The sequence below is a fragment of the Nicotiana tomentosiformis genome, chromosome 7 (assembly GCF_000390325.3).
Source record: "Nicotiana tomentosiformis chromosome 7, ASM39032v3, whole genome shotgun sequence".
NCBI lineage: Eukaryota > Viridiplantae > Streptophyta > Magnoliopsida > Solanales > Solanaceae > Nicotiana > Nicotiana tomentosiformis.
In genome coordinates, this window is record NC_090818.1 from 131,279,755 (window position 1) to 131,297,377 (window position 17,623).

The window sequence follows — 17,623 nt, forward strand, 5'->3', positions numbered from 1 at the left end:
CTGTATACGGGTAAAACCGGGGCTAGCGAGTAACCCGATTTCCCGGTGGAGGAAATGAAGCAATGACATAACTAATCGGAATCGAGATCGAAGCTAGGAACCTATCGCACTAAGGCCCGGACGAAGCACTCACCACTGGGGACATCAAGACAACGCCCCCGAATCCGGTTCGGGCTCCAAGACCTCAGAAGGCACAATCAAACGGTTGCACACGACTAACAAGAGGCAGTGATATCCACACCCAACCGAATATCATAATGTGGATCTCGGTCCGTATCAAGAGTTGATCAGTGATTAGCGAAAAAAAGAGTTTTACCTTTCTTAGAGTTGTACTTAGGTTAAAACTCCCCTAATATATAAAAGGAGAAGTTTATTGTTTAATAGACACATTGTAACACACATATCAAGGCAATATAAACTTGTTTTCGCTGTTTCTAAGCTATTCAAAGGTTCTTATTGTTGTTCATTGCTTTTCATATATTTTTTGGCTACGAATCGAAGGCAGATTAATCGTTAAGCCCACAATCGAGCCCGGATTCAATACTACTGCTGGTTTGGCTATTTATTCTATCTTTCATTTGCTTATCTAACATATTATTCACCTGTATCGTATTAATCCACATATCCTTAAAACCATGTATAAATTCAATTGTTATCCATTTTAAGGGTAAATAATTTGGTGCCCAAGCCACACCTTGTATCTCTTGCAAAAATCTAAAACAACTAGGTCTATTGGGCCCAGTGTGAAGGGGTATGTGTAAACACTTAATTACCCCTCCATGTGGATAGTAATAGCGTCCTCGGGCCCAGTACTACTATGTCCTTGCCTTCCCATTTTCAGTCCTCTCGGACCATAGGAAGGGTGTCTTCTGTAACGGAACATATATACCTCAATGCTCCTTCACCTCGGTCCTATTTGGATGAGGGTTGTTTGACCTTGAAGTCGTCTGCAATTGAACATCCCCTGGGAATAAACATTTTCAAGGGGGATCCCGGGCCGGTTCGGTGGAAGCCACTTCGGGAGCAACCATCTCGAGGACAACTATTTTGGGAGCGGTTGCCTCAGTACCGACGGCTGGTTGGGAAGATGAAGAGGCAGCCTGCTGAGGAATTGACTTGGAAGTTTTGGCCATTACTATTTGAGAAGTTTGAAGATTTAAAGAAAAAGTATGGAGATTTGAAGAAACAAGTTTAAAGGCTGAAGAAAAAAGTATGAAGATTTGAAGACTTAAAGAAAATCTGGGTAAGAACCTAAGAACAATTCTGAAGATTTGAAGATCAAAGGGGAAGATATGAAAATTTGAAAGAAGTTGATGATAGCTGGGAAATTCAAAGGTAGAAGCTTGATCGGAAAGTGGAAAAAGAACAGAAGATAAAAGCTTTTATAAGTGAAGTACGTGGCGCTTCGCATTCGAAGACAACTAGCCGGTGGTTGACATGTGTCCGAAGTCAGAACGATACGATTGATGGGAAGTTTCGACTTCTTCGACATTTCAGTCGTGACGTATGAAGGAAGGAACCGGGGTTCATCTATCGTTTCTCATCGTTTTGGCAAACCTACTCTCTGAAAAATGAGGGGACTATCTGTATACGGGTAAAGCTGGGGCTAGAGAGCACCCTGATTTCCCGATGGAGGAAACGAAGCAATGACATAACTACTCGGAATTGAGATCGAAGCCACGAACCTCTCGTACTGAGGCCTGAACGAAGCACTCACCACCGGGGCCATCAAGACAACACCCCCCGAATCCGGTTTGTGCTCCAAGACCCCGGAAGGCATAATCAAACGGTTGCACACGACTAATGAGGGGCCGTGATATCCGCGCCCAACTGGATATCACAGCGTGAATCTCGGCCCGTATCAGCAGCTGATCAATGATTAACAAAAAAGAAGATTTTTACCTTTCTTAGAGTTGTACTTAGGGTAAAACTCCCCTAATGTATAAATGGGAAGTTTATTGTTCAATAGACACACTCTAACACGCATATCAAGGCAATATAAACTTATTTTCTCTGTTTCTAAGCTATTCAAAGGTTCTTATTCTTGTTCATAGCTTTTCATATATATATATATATATATATATTGGCTACGAATCGAAGGTAGATTAATCGTTAAGCCCACAACCGAGCCCGGATTCAATATTACTGCTGGTTTGGCTATTTATTCTATCTTTCATTTGCTTATCTAACATTATTGATCACTTGTATCAGATTAATCCATGTATCCTTAAAATCGCGTATAAATTCAATTGTTATCCATTTTAAGGGTAAACAAATTTCTTAAAAATAAAAAATATTAAGTCATATTTACAGAATAATCATTAGTCATTTAACTAAATTAAATTTTTGACCATGCAAGATAATATTGTATCAATGGTAAGACGATTCTTTTCAACAAGTTAGAAGATAATTCACAACCCAATTCCAATTTTGGAGTGGTTAAAATTGGTGTAAGTTATTCAGACGAAAATCAGAGGCTGGAGCCAAGTGTTTAAGCTTTTGGTATGATTAAGCACGAAAACCCTTAGAGAAATACCGTTCGCCTTTTTTGCCCTTTGAAAATAGAGTTCATATTGGACAAAACAGTCATAGCCATTTAATTAATTCATAATATTTAGGCCTTTAAAATCAATTAGAAGTTTTGCCACTAAAGTTTCCTTATTTGAACTACTATGTAGTAACTCTAAATATTTAGAACTTTAAATCAATAAATTTTTTACCTTATATAAATTTTTTGTGTTAAACTTTATGTATTGTCCCGTGAAACTATTACAAAATTTTGGGTTGTTATTGCAAAGCATGTCTACAATTCATAAGCGGGAAATTAGACGCCTCGCCTTTTCAAATATTGTGTTTGGACAAAATTGTGGCTTTTAGTTCAACTTTTCCAAAAAAAGGAATGCAAAAATTCTTAAGCACAATACACATGTAAAGAATACAATATATATGTAAAAATTTGCAAAAGGCTTAAAGATACTTGCATAGTCAAAAATCTCCTGTTCTAACCTTTTTTTCTCTCCATAACTTCACTTAAGCATTACTTTAAAGTTTAACAGTATAAAGAAAAATATTTTTTCATTTTGAATTTCGAAATTAGTATATTGTGTTAATAATAAGTGAAAAACAAAGAAAAATATTTTCTTTCGGGACTTCACTATATATATAGAGAAAGACTTGGAATAAAAGTTAGGAGAAAGAAAATAAAAAAAAATAGTTAAAACCTACTATAGCACAGATGTTCAAAAGAATATTGAGAAAATGGTTGGTGTAAAAACTTGAAGAGAAATTATTAATTAATATGAACAAATCCACTTTCATGTCTAAATTGATAAAGAGCAAATCAATTTATATTAGCTAACTCACTTCCCTTTTATTATTGATACGCAATTAATACTGAGAAAATAGAAAACAAAAATCAATAATACTTGGTTTTAAAATAAATAAATTTTTATTTTCAATTATAGCATGGAAATGCTCAAAGGTAAAGAAAAATCTTCGAAAGAAGAACACTTTTGTCATTTGGATTATTTTATCCAAGTTTATAATCCATCGTTATATTGTTATATCATATTCATTGAGGTTTAAAATATAATTCTATGATTATTCTAACAAATGATACATGCATATTAACTATAGTGATAACAAAATAAAGTATAACACAATACAACTTATAAAAAGGTTATTCTCCTAATCCTTTTAACCAAACGTACCCCTTAGGGTTATGCTGATCTCAGAGTTCTGATACAATACTTCTTCCTACATTTCTACTCTTTCTTACAACAAACAGATCTATATATCTACAAGCCAATAGTTGCATGATCTTCTAGCTAATGACTTCTTAAAACCTTTTTTTCTCTCTCTAAAAGGAACATAACTACTATTTTCTAATCGCGAGTTTCCTACACGCTCTAGTCAATGGACCCGTCGGACGGTGCCGCTCCGGCACGTTTGGAAGGTCAAACTGCTCTAAACCCAATGGCGAACCAGCCTACTGAACTTACAGATGGAAAGTTGTCTTATGCTACAAAAGTCATCACATCCTAGAATGTGCCGATTCTCCCAAATCGCCACGACAGAGAATCAATTGTTGCTACCCACACCACTCACAATGGGATGCCGGCGGTGCTTTTCAAGGCATGGGATTACTACGACATTATGGCAGAAGAATGAAAACTTACCATTGTTGGGCGATTTCTCAAGCCACGACCCCAAATTGACAAAATTAGGTCAAAATTCAAGGAGTTGATTTAAATTAAGGGATCAACAAAAATTGGGGTTTACGACAACTATAATATTTTTCTGGACTTCACCAACGAAGAATACTTCAATACCGTTTGGTTTAGAAGGGTCGTTGAAATTGAAGGCCAACATATGTGGCTGCAAAAATGGTCCCTTAATTTCAAACTTGAAGAAAACCTGCCTATTGCTCCGGTATGGGTCCTTCTTTCTGGACTTCCTTTCCATATGCACACCTGGAATTATGTTAAACAAGTTGTGAGTTCAATTGGTACACCTCTTGAGATGGACTTGGCTACCAGAGGTAGGACTAGGCCAACAATGATAAAGGTTAGAGTTGAAATCGACCTTCTAAAAGACCAACCAGACTCTGTTTATGTGGGGCAAATATTCGAGAATGCTCCTCAAAAGGATTTTGTGCAAAAACTGGAATTTGAAGGTGTTCCAAAATACTGTAAGTTTTGTAGAAAGTTGGGGCATAATATGATCAATTATAGAGCTTTAGAAAGGAAGAAAGCTAATGAAGCTAGAGAATTGGAAGCACAAAAAGCTATGGAAAATCAGAATGGAGAGGCAAAGAGCAATGAAAAAGTGAACAAGCTTGATGTATTAGAAAATGACATTGCTAAAGATAATCCTCAAACTAGTGCAGATACGGCAAAGAGCCAGTCGTGCCAAAAGAATGATGTTGAGATGGAGAATGCCATTCAAGGGCCATCAAACAATATCAAAGATAGAACCAACAGAAAGGTCAAGAAGCGCAAGCAGAAGAAACTTCCTAAGAAGAAGGCTAAAGTTATTTTCAAGCCTATGTTTAATCCTTCAGAAATCACAAACAAGGGCAAGAAGAGAAACAAAGAGATAGCAATGGCTCTACAAGAACTAGATCAGGGAAGTAAACATGTTGATATCAAGGATAAACAGAGTCAGCAGAGCTACAACAGCGAGGGGGAAGTTCAAAGCCATGATAACTTAGCCAGAAATCAAAGCAATAAGGTAGGCAATCGAACTTTAAATCATAGTGAAGCCAAAGAAGATTGTCATGAATCTATACAAGAAAATAGAGATAAAAAGGAAAATGGTAATCAAGAGGAAAGACAAGCAGGAAAGAAAGATCATACATGGAAAGACTACGTCAATGAATCAACTAGCATACCATCTGAGATTAGAAATCTCCCTGGGATTTATGTGGTAGTCGATCTCAATGTTGAATCTAATTTGAAACAGGAAAAGCATATCACAAGCTAACAAATTGAAGTGACCTCCCCTAATAGGGTGACTGTCATGATTCCGGATGACCAATTGCAAACAGAATTGAAAGATGACTCTTTCTAGATCATAGAAGGCAAAGAAAAGGGGAAGAAGAAAGGGGAAAAAATAAAAGCAAAGATACTATACCTCCTAAAGGAGGAATCTTATTCTAATTATCTGATTTTTTCATGATAAGTGCTATATTTTGGAACACTAGATGAGTCAATACCAAAAAAGCCTTACCAAGGCTAAAAAAACTGATTACCACCTATAAGGTGAAACTTGTTGCTATTTTGGAACCTTTTGCCAGCATCAATCAAATTGAGATGTGCAGGAGATTCCTTGTCTATCAACACTGTATTTCCAATACTAATGGACATATTTGGATCATGTGGTCAGGTAACAACATGACCACTATTTTGTACAATAATGATTAGTAAATCACTATCAAATTGCATTCTGGGGCTGCTAATAGTGATATCTATCTCACAGCAGTGTATGCTAAATGCTCTCCAAAAGAAAGGAGAGATCTATGTAGTAGTTTAGAGAGTACACATCTCCAGTGAATGGTCCATGGTGCATTAGGGGTGATTTCAATGTCATTCTAGATCCCGATAAGAAGAAAGGTGGCAGACCACATAGAATGAATAAAAGTCTTGAATTCAATACTTGTATAGATAACTGTGGTGTGATGTATTTGGGTTTTGTTGGGCCAACGTATACATGGTGTAACAATTGGGAACATAGAAGAAGAATCTAGAATAGGCTCGACAAAGTGTTTATTAATGATCAATGGCCTCAAAGTTTTCAAAACAATATAGTCAATCATTTGGCTAGAACTGGGTCTGATCATAGGCCTCTACTTATTCACTGTCATGATCTAAATCAACAAGGGATTAAATCTTTTAAGTTTCTTGATTTCTGGACTAACCAACCATATTTTTTGCAGGTAGTAGAAGAAGTATGGAGTAATCAAGTTCATGGTAACCCTTTGTGAAGGTTACAACAAAAGCTTAAAATGCTGAGTAGAAGACCGACTCAATGGTCTAAAGAAGACATTGGCAATGTCTTTGAACAAGTCCAGTTTTGGGAAAACAAAATGCAAGATCTCGAGCAAATTGATCTCAATAACAGTAATGATCATTCTAGAGCTGAATTAAATAGAGGTTAAGCAGAATACATTAGATGGATGGGGATGTATGATGCCATTCTCAGGCAGAAAGCTAAGGTGAATTGGTTTGAAGAAGGTGACTCTAATACTAAATATTTTCATAGCACCATCAGAGATAAAAGAAGAAGACTGCAGCTTCATAGAATTAAGGACTATAGAGGTCGGTGGATTAAAAGAGATGCTAACATTGGCAAAGCAGTTGTTCATCATTTTCAACAGTTTTTCAATATCAAACACCATTTCAGGGATCGAGATATCATCAATTGTATTCCTCGGTGCATTAATGCTGAAGATAATGAAATTCTTATAGCCATTCCTATCATTGAAGAGATTAAAGATGTTGTATTCAGTATGAGTCCTACTAGTTCAGTTGGGCCGGATGGTTACAATGAGAAATTCTTTCATACATGCTAGGATATCATTAAGGATGACATTGCAGAATTTGTTCAGGACGTTTTCAATGGTAGGAGACTTACTAAGTTCTTCTCACATACCTGTCTTGCTCTTATACTTAAAGTGGACTCTTCTAGTAGTTTATCGGACGTGAGACCTATTATTTTGAGTAACTTTACGGCCAAGATTATTTCCAAAATCCTATCTAGAATGAATCCTATTTTAGGGAAGCTCATCTCTGAGAATCAGAGTGGTTTTGTCAAAGGAAAACTGATCACTGAAAACATCCTCCTAGCACAGGAGATTGCTCAAGGCGTGAACAAGAAGAACATAAGAGGTGATGTAATTATAAAGCTTGAGATGGCGAAAGCCTATGACTGAACGTCATAGACCTTCGTGATGGAAGTAATGAGGAAGATTGGCTTCTCTGAAAATTGGATTGATCTTATCTAGGGGTTTCTTCAGGGAGTCTAGTACTCCATCATTATTAATGGGGCAAGAACTAGTTTCTTCACATCTTCACAAGGCCTCAAATAAGGGGATCCTTTATCTCCTTCTTTATTCATTATTGGAGCTGAGGTTCTTTCCAGATCTCTCAATGAGTTGAATGATTTTATTAGCTTTACTCCTTTCAATATGGATCACAGGGGGTCAATCATTAACTATTTAGCTTATGCAAATGATATTGTTATCTTCTGTGGAGGTAACAATATCACTATTAGGCTCATCAAGAAGGTTATTGATAGATATAAAAAGGCATCTAGCCAGAAAGTTAACAATGACAAGAGTTATCACAACTCCTCATACTTGTGCCAACAGAATCAACAGAATTAGAAATGCCACTGGTTTTATGGATAAGTCTTTCCCATTTATTTATTTATTTATTTGGGATTCCCTATTTATTATGGGAGAAAGACTAGTAGTCTCTTTGATGGAATGCTCTCTAAAATTATCAAAAAGCTCAATCAATGGCAGGGCAATATAATGTCTCCCGGGGGGAGAATGATCTTGATTAAACATGTCCCTCAGTCTCTTCCCAATTATATGTTGTCTGCTATGAACTCTCCTAAAGGAATTACTAAGCTCATGGAGAAATACTTTGCTAATTGTTTTTGGGGGTCTAACGAAGGTAAACATAAATATTATTGGACTTTATGGAACAATCTTTGTCTCCCTAAAGATGAAGGTGGAGCTGATGTCAGGAAAATGGAGGATATCATCGACACTCTTAGCATCAAAAGATGGTGGAGATTCAGAACTCATCCTTCTCTTTGGGCCACTTTTCTCAGGAATAAATACTGTAAAAGAGCTCATTCGGTGAGCAAAAAATTCAGTCCTGTTGATTCTCATATATGGAAGAATATGTTGAGGATCAGATTTAAAGTGGAGCATAATATTAGATGGGAAGTTCAAAAAGGTAATTGTCATTTCTGGTGGGACAAATGGATCAGTAAAGGTGCTTTAGCCAATCACGTACAAGGCGGTGGTAGGTCTGCTAAAATGCAGGTGAAACAGTTTATGCATAATGAAGGATGGAATATCGACAAGCTTAATGAAGTTCTCCCTGGTCATCTTACTGACTTCATATCTTAATTGAAAATTGGTGATCCAAATGAAGAAGACTTTCCTGTTTGGAATATTTTTGATAATGGGCATTTCTCTTCTACTTATGCTTGGCAATCTATTAGATTTAAAAAGCAAAAAAAAGATTTTATAAACAAAATCTGGCATAGCTTTATCCCTTTTAAAATCTCTTTTATCACTTGGAGACTTTTTAAAAATAGATTTTCTTTTGATGATGTTATAGGCAGACTTGGCACTAATATCATTTCTAGATGTTTCTGTTGTCTTTCTGCGCATGTAGAGATAATGCAACATGTTTTTAACAATAGCGATGTAGCCAACTTCATTTGGAATTCCATTGGAAATGCACTTGGAATCAAGCACCAATAAGAACCTGTAATTGCTACTTTCAAGAGATGGTGGGAGACGAACGCCAACAATAGAGTTCATCAACAAATCCTCCAGATTGCTCCCATGTTCATATGTTGGAAACTTTGGAAGCAGAGAAATACGTGTAGATATGGAAAGCAGAAGAAGTTCTAACTCAACACCATGAGATATCAAAGCATTTGGACTTTAAAAGAAAAAATCTCCAAATACATTACAAGTGACTTTGCTCAAGTGAATTGGCCCTCATTGTGTGAAAAAATTGAGAGACTCAAACCATCACAAAAATGGATGCAAGTTATATGGGAACCTCCTTTGCCAGAACTATCAAAGTTAACACTGATAGTAGCTTTAACAAGGAAAGTGAAAAAGCCGGCATTGGTGGGGTGGTCAAGGACTGTCATGGCGACCTCATCATGGCCTTTTCTGTACCCATCAATTGTGTTAGTAACAATATGGTAGAGGCTAAAACGGCTAAGTTTGGAGGGAAATGGTGTAGCCAAAATGGATACACCAATTTTTCTCTTGAACTTGACTACATGATTATTGCCGAGATGCTTACAAAAAGAGAAACTAACAACTTGAAGATCAAGATGGTGATTGATAGAACCTCCAACATTGTTCAACATGCTAGAATTAATGTAAAGCATTGCTTCAGATAAGGTAACCAGGTAGCCGATTGTCTTGCAAAGCTGGCCACAACCACAAATCAAAGGAGAGTGTTCCACTCATTCCAACAACTTCCTAATATTGTTAAAGGCCTTTCCTATTAGATAAATGGAAGCTTCCTAGCATAAGGACGAAGTACGAAAAATCTAATTTTTCGTCAGTTAATATGTTCATAGATTTTCTCAAGTAGGAGGGCTTATATATGAACCTCATTTCCTGCTATTTTTGGGGTGATGGAATAGCCGTTGTTGTATTTTTCTGAGGTAAGGTATAGCCCCCCTCATTGCGCATTTTTGAAATACAACACAACCCAGACCTCTATCTGGGAAATTTTATTTTAAAAAAAATTCCCCTTAGGGTACATAATGGTTTCTCTCTGATAAGGTTTTTGTTTTGTTTTTAAAATATACATAAGTTATTGTTTATTATTTGAATTACTTACTTCTCTCGCTTTCCTTTACATCTTAATCTACTTGGTTATGCTTACTTGACTACTTTGTTGGCACTTAATGTAGCCAATTTTTATGATATTGAGCTGAACTAAATTGAAAGGCTTTTGTAAGTTTGAGTTAGTTCTCTGATACATATTTATTGGATAGAGGTTAAATTATTTTATTTTCCTCTTCATACTCTACTAATGCCGTTCACTTTATCATGTTTAGAATCCAGCTTCTTGCTGTAACTAAAACTATTATTTTTGTAAATCATTCTACCATATTTGAGTTTTGATTCATTTTTCATATAATACATCATACAAACGATTATATTTTGTATTTCTTTAATTTCGTAATATTATGGATATTCTTATCCTTTGAAAACTAAATCATTAATTTATCATTGATGTACAAAAATATAATTTAATGTTGGCCTTTTAAATTTTTAAAGAACTTATAATATTGAATATATCTAAAGTTTACACGTTTTCTCATTATCTGCCCCACATTTCAAAATAACTTTTGTAACTCTCTCGTTTTGAATTCCCAATTTCACATAGAGAGCCAGCATTTATGGGGCAGTATATATTTAATAAGTTGAAGTTAGCAGAGAAATTCTCAAAGTCCATTCACCATTGTGGTTTCTGATAGGTTTTCCGAACTGGGGATAGTTGTGTTGTGTTGAGAAATAAAGTGAAGTTATTACATATTGAATTGAATGCGCCATTGTCTTCTTTTCCTCTCTTTCTCTCTCCTGCTTTCTCCTTTTTCCCGTTACTTCCCTCTCCCCCTCCCTTTATTTCTTGTTTTCTTGTCCCCCCTCCCCTTTATATTTCCCTTTTCTTCTTCTCCTTTCTTTCTCTCCCCTATACCTCGTCTCTTCCACCTCGTCCCCCCTATTTTCTGGCGCACTGACCTAGCCTAGCGGTGGCGGTGGAGACTATTTTTCAGCGAGCCTCGGGCGAAGCGGGCGGGAACTTCCAAAACATAGCTTTTGTGGACAACACCTTTCTCAGCACGCGTTGTGATTTCAAGTTCTATTGTTCTTGCTTAAAATTTGCTATTTATTAATATTGGTCTCGTCTGAGTTGGTACCTCCCGTTTTTCAGTTTGTCTTTGTTGTGTTAGTTAAATTGTTGTCAGCTTAGTTCGTATTAGTTTATTCACTGTATTAGTGTGCATGTAGTTGCAACTTGTCTTCTTCTGATTTGGTCTGTTATATTGTGCGTGATAGTGATTTCCCTTACTCTGTCATAGGTATAGTGGATGTGGTCTGGGATGGTCGAGTGAGGTCATGTCCTCGGGGGGAATCACTAAACGTCGTTAGCGCCTATGCGCCGCTTGTGGGCCTAGATGAGGAGACTAAATGACGCTTCTGGGAGGGGTTAGATGAGATTGTGCGTCAGGTTTCACCTACTGAGAAGTTATTCATATGAGGGGATTTCAATGGGCATATTGGGTGGACTGCAAGTGGTTATGGCGAGGTGCATGGAGGCTTCGGTTTTGGGGAGATGAACGGAGGAGGGAGAGGCATTTGGTTACTTTTCAAAATGTGGTGGCGAAGACTCAGATTGACTATTTTCTCCTCATGAGAGGTGACAGAGGACTGTGCAAGGATTGCAAGATGATTCCGGGTGAGATACGTGCGACACAACATAGGCTCTTGGTGATGGACGTTGGTATTATGTTAAAGAGGAGGAAAAGGTCTACTCGAGGAAGTCCGAAAATCAGGTGGGGAGCCTTAACTAAGGATAAAGTCCATGAGTTGGAGGGGCGGTGGTCAGCTATAGGATCTTGGAGGAGCAGTGGTGACGCGAGCACTATGTGGTCAGCGACAACAAACTGCATTAGGGAGGTTGCGAGAGAGGTGTTAGGAGTCTCGACGGGCGTCTCTGGTGGGCACAAAGGAGACTGGTGGTGGAATAAAGTGGTTCAAGGTAAAGTGGAAGTTAAGAAGGTGGCGTACCTGAAGTTAGTGGGGAGCATAGATGAGGAGGAGAAGCGAGAATGCATGGAGAGGTATAAGACATCTAGGAAGGAGGCTAAGCTGGCGGTCCCAGAGGCTACGACTGCGGCATATGGTCGTATGTACGAGGAACTGGGAAAAAAGGGTGGGGTGAAGAAGTTATTCCGGCTGGCCAAGTTGAAAGAGAGGAAGGCTCGGGATTTGAACCAAGTGAGATGCATCAAGGACGAAGATGGTAGAGTATTAATGGAAGATTCCCAGATTAAGAGGAGATGATAGACTTACTTTCATAAACTTCTGAATGAAGATGGGGATCAGGATATTGTTCTAGGCGAATTGGAGCATTCCGAGAGACACCGTGACTTTGGGTACTGCATGCGTATCGAGGTTGATGAGGTTGTGAGAGCTTTGTGTAAGATGAATAGGGGAAGAGCAACCAGGCCAGACGAGATTCCAGTGGAATTTTGGAAGTGTGTGGGTAGAGCATGTTTGGAGTGGTTGACTAGGTTGTTCAATGTTATTTTTAAGGCGAAGAGTATGCCAGATGAGTGGAGGTGGAGTACGGTGGTCCCATTGTATAAGAACAAAGGTGATATCCAGAATTGTAACAATTATAGGGGTATCAAATTACTGAGTCATACCATGAAAGAGTGGGAAATAGTGGTTGGAGTGAGGGCAAGGATGACAGTGTCTATATCCGATAACCAGTTCGGGTTCATGCCGGGTCGTTCAACTACAGAAGCTATACACCTTGTTAGGAACTATACAGAGAGAGGAAGAAGGATCTGCACATGGTCTTTATTGACCTAGAGAAAGCGTATGACAAGGTTCCTAGAGAAGTTCTCTGGAGATGCCTGGAGGAAAAATGTGTATCGGTTCCCTACATTATGGTGATTAAGGACTTGTATGATGGGACTAAGACTCGGGTTAGGATAGTAGGAGGCGACTCTGAGCATTTTTTGGTTGTAATGGGGTTACACAAGGTTCTGCGCTCGGTCCGTTTTTATTCGCCCTGGTGATCGACGCATTAACACACCAAATTCAAGGAGAGGTGCCATGGTGCACGCTATTCGCCGATGACATAGTTCTGATTGATGAGTCGTGAGCCGGTGTTAACTAGAGTCTAGAGGTTTGGAGATATGCTCTTGAGTCTAAAGGTTTCAAGTTGAGCAGGACGAAGATGGAATACCTGGAGTGTAAATTCAGCGCTGAGCCAAGGGAAGTGGGCGTATATGTGAGGCTTAAATCACATGTCATCCCGAGGAGAGGCAGCTTCAAGTACCTTGGTTCGGTTATCCAGGAGGGAGGGGAGATCGATGAGGATGTCACACACCGTATATGGATGAAGTGGAGGTTAGCATCTGGAGTCATGTATGACAAGAGAGTGCCACCAATACTCAAAAGTAAGTTCTATAAAACGGTGGTTAGACCGGCCATGTTGTATGGGGTTGAGTGTTGGCCCGTTAAGAACTCACATATCCAGAAGATGAAAGTAGCAGAAATACGGATGTTGAGGTGGATGTGCGGGCACACTAGGATAGATAAGATTAGGAATGATGTTATTCGGGAGAAGGTGCACGTGGCTCCCATTGATGACAAGATGCGGGAAGCGAGGCTTAGATGGTTCGGACATATTCAAAGGAGAAGCCCAGATGCTCTGGTACGGAGGTGTGAGCGGCTGGTTGTGGAGGGCACGAGAATAGGTAGAGGGAGGCCTAATAAGTATTGGGGAGAAGTGATCAGGCAGGATATGACGAGGCTCCAGATTTTCGAGGACATGACACTTGATAGGAAGACGTGGAGGTCGAGTATTAGAGTTGTAAGTTAGGATGTAGTTGAGTCTTGACTTACTTCGTACCATTGTGGGACTAGCCACATAGAGTTTTTGTCTAGGATAGCTAGTGACAATGTTGTGTTTTACTACTACGCCTTTTAGTGCATGTCCTATTTACTAGCTATCATTTTTGCTGTGCATCTTTCTTCTGCATTTCATGGTGTTCCTATTTTTTCTATGATTGTTGTGGTGATACTAATATTGTCTCCCCAGGGGTAAGGTCTGCGTACACACTACCCTCCCCAGACCCCCCCTCCCCATTAGTGGGATTCTATTGGGTTGTTATTGTTGTTGTAATTGAATGCGCCATTGAAACTCTGAAGTTAGTGTGAGTGATCATTGGGTGTGCTCGACCAATTGAGCTGAGATGAACTTGAATTCCCGATTGCACACAAGTTGCTCGACAAATTGTATCAGTGAGTGAGTTGCTCGAGTTACGAGTGGTTTGCCCAATGAAGGATGAAGATGATTCTTTACCAGATGATGTACTCCACGACATCTTTTAACGTCTCTGAATCTTTGATGTGGTTCAGCTGAGTTCTTTGTCAAAAAGATGGAAATACATTTGGACGACAATGCCTTACTTGCACCTTGATCTTGTTAGCTCTTATTAAATTGCGACTGACAAATTCAAAGACTTTATCAATTGGGTATTAGTTTCCCAAAGCGCAACTAAACTTGTTTGTTTCTTCTCTGTTATGATGATTTCTCCTTCGATAATATAACTATTTTGCAGTGGATTCACGCGACAACAAGGCGAAATGTATGTTCGAGAATTAATTTGTCTTAAGCTGTTGTCTTGGTGAGCCATTTGAGTTGCCGTGTTGTGATGTTTGGTTATAATTACATATTTTTAGTGTATTACTTACCTTACATTTTGGGACTTTAATGCTAAACTATACTATATTTGTGCTTAATTGAGTCTATTTTATGTGTAGGTGAATTGGAGATGAAAGTAGAAGAAAAAAGAGACCTACAAGTCGAAAGTGTGCGCAGGAGCAGTGAATGAGAGAACCTGGTGACGCCAGGCTTGAAGCTAGCTTTGCAAGGCTAAAGCCAGGCTAAAGCTGGCGTTAGGCTGGCGACGCCAGGCCTAGGGCTAGGTCCAATCCGAGTTTTGAAGACTTAATTCATTTTCGGGTTTGACTAGGACTTTTCCTACACGTTTAGGTCTTTTCCTACACATATAAATAGACCTAAAAATGCCATTGGGGAGAACATACTTAGGGAGAACATACTTGGAGAGAACATACATGGAGATGACGTTTTTAAAAGGAAAACACAAGCACAGAGCCGCCGTGGAGGCCAGAATTCATTAAGTTCCATCTTTCTCCCACCAAACTTAGTAATTTTTATGTTTCTTTGTATGATTTGTTGTTTGGCTACCATGTCTATGTGGAGCTAAACTTCACGTTCTAGGGTTGTGGTTCTTTCATGACTATTATTATTCGGATATTGATTTTGCCTTCTTGATTTATCGTATTGGTTTATTTATTCAATCTTGCGCTTAATTATTTAATTTCTTGATCACCAAGTGAATACTATCTACGAATCTAGAATTGAACTCGAAAGTGGAAATTCTAGATTGCATATAGGATTGAGTAGAGCAAGTTCTTGAACTCGGGCTTCGGGGAACGAATTCGTGGTTAGGATAGACATATACCTAATTGCCTTGCTTGGTTGATTTACAAGAATTATAAATGTGTTCTTATTGATTCTAACCCCATAGACATATAAGCGTTAGATTAGCTTGAATAGGCGAGTAAGAACTCGACAGATTATTATGAGCAATATTAACCCCGTCAACTAATAAGCTAGATAAATTAGTCGGTCAATTCAATTGAAGAATACAATATGATTGTTAGATAGCCCATAACCCTAGATCGTTTTCATTACATTGATATCATAAAAATCTGCTCTTTTTCTGTTCAAAGTTCATTATTTATATTTTTTTATTTAATTAGTTTAGAATCAATTACTTTTAGGTTTAATTCTTGTTTAGATAATTAGGATAGTCTAATTTAGTTAATAGTTAATCACAAGTTCTCGTGGGTTCGACATCTGACTTTTAGTCACTTTATTACTTGCGTATACTTGTGTGTGCGTTTGGCCGCAACATGTTGTCTTGTAGCCTGTGAATCTTTGCAAGTTTCTAGACTACAGCCTGTGAATCTTCGCCGCGATCCGAACATTTCACCGGATCATTCCATCGGTAGGAGCGACGGGCAGATGTGTACAAAGGCTAATTAAGTTTTAAAAAATACCTACATTTTTTCTACGAATCGCAATAAAAAAAAGAAGGTATGTTGACTCATCTTGTCGACCCAACTCATTTTGATATTTAATCAATCTTTAAACCGGTTGAGTCACAACCCATTTTTTAATTTGACCGCTTTGACTCAACCAAGTTTCACTAAACCACTCATTTTCCACCTGTTTCGCAGGAATTGTCAATTCTAAAATTCAAAACAAAGCAAAGATTCAGACACCAAATTTGAGTTTATACAGGATCATAGAAAGGAAGAAGAGATTAAAACTTAGAACTGGTAAAAAGAAAAACACTTTGTTAGAGTGGAGGCCCACAAAACCAAAAGGATCCATACACAATCAATGCTTCAACTCTTTGTTGTTTTTCTCCCACTTTACTAATACAAATATGATAACACTAATATCTTTTCACACTTTTGCCAATAATGCAACCTAAACTTCTCAACAACTAACGTAATATCTTGTTGGCAAAATTGTTTACCAAAGCCAAAGCGTTGCTAGTCACCTCCTTCACCTTCCCTGCACGATCACAGACATCCAATTTCAATGGCTCGTCATCAGTAACATCCTCAAATCCATCGGTGCAAGTGTCCTCATTAGTTAAGGCTGCACTCATCCATGTCTGAACGTTACTCATCTGAAACCTCAACGACTCGCTGGAGCCACCGAGCTTACGCATCTGACTCAATGAATCACGTATTTGATCGATGGTGTCACCAAAAACTGAGAAGCAATCATGGAGCGCAGCTACAACTCGTGGTTGCGCTCCATAGTCAGCTTCGCGTGATTGGTTGGAAAGGAAAGCTGCAATGCGCTTGGCTTTGGCTAGGCTTACTCCGACGGCTACACGAGCTAGTCGAGCAGGGTCTTGTTGTACTGCAGTGGCATAGTGATTAAGTGAATGGTAGCAGGTAGCAGGATACATGGTGGTTTTACAACTCGAGCGAATATAGTCTGTGTCAGCAGAGACAAATCCAGGATTTAGAGGTTGAGGAGCGGCAGCATTAGGAACGATGGCAACTGATGAAAACATGGTAGGGTCAAGGAGAGCAAACGACGGGACAAGGCGGAGGTGGAGGAGAACGGCGGCGAAAAGGATACAGAAGAGGGAAAGAGGGTGTGAGGTTTTCATGGTTTATTGTATTTAGCTTCTTTTTTTTCCAAGCATGCAGTACTTAAAGCATTATGAAGAGTCCTTTGATCTCATGTTTTTTAGGCTGTACTGTTTTTGGTTGAAGTACGCGAGCTGATATAGGCAATTGGTCTTGAGGTAAAATGACATTTCTGTCCTAAGAACCATATGTAACGTGTTGTCATGATTTCTATAGTTGAAAAGAATATTCATGTTCCTTTAATTCAGGAAGTAGTACTGAACATTGCAAAATATTTGACCTCTCACAATTAAAAAACGATGCACTAAGAATTGAACCTTATTTTAATTTTATTACAAA

The 17,623-nt window shown here is 38.5% G+C and overlaps 2 protein-coding genes across 2 annotated transcripts; one reads left to right on the forward strand and one right to left on the reverse strand.

The window, feature by feature from the left end:
- Positions 1 to 11,536: 11,536 nt before the first annotated feature.
- LOC138896387 (uncharacterized) lies at positions 11,537 to 12,346 on the forward strand. Its single transcript, XM_070181193.1, has one exon. It carries the CDS (start codon positions 11,537 to 11,539, stop codon positions 12,344 to 12,346), a length of 810 nt encoding a protein of 269 aa, XP_070037294.1.
- A 4,038-nt stretch (positions 12,347 to 16,384) lies between these two features.
- LOC104104965 (21 kDa protein-like) lies at positions 16,385 to 17,408 on the reverse strand. The gene has a single exon (XM_009613184.4). The coding sequence runs from the start codon at positions 17,302 to 17,304 to the stop codon at positions 16,621 to 16,623; it is 684 nt and encodes a 227-aa protein (XP_009611479.1). The 5' UTR covers positions 17,305 to 17,408; the 3' UTR covers positions 16,385 to 16,620.
- Between the last annotated feature and the right edge of the window lie 215 nt (positions 17,409 to 17,623).

Coding starts and splice junctions, on each gene's coding strand:
- LOC138896387 (XM_070181193.1), top strand. CDS start 11,537: ATGAGGGGATTTCAATGGGCATATTGGGTGGACTGCAAGTGGTTATGG.
- LOC104104965 (XM_009613184.4), bottom strand. CDS start 17,304: ATGAAAACCTCACACCCTCTTTCCCTCTTCTGTATCCTTTTCGCCGCC.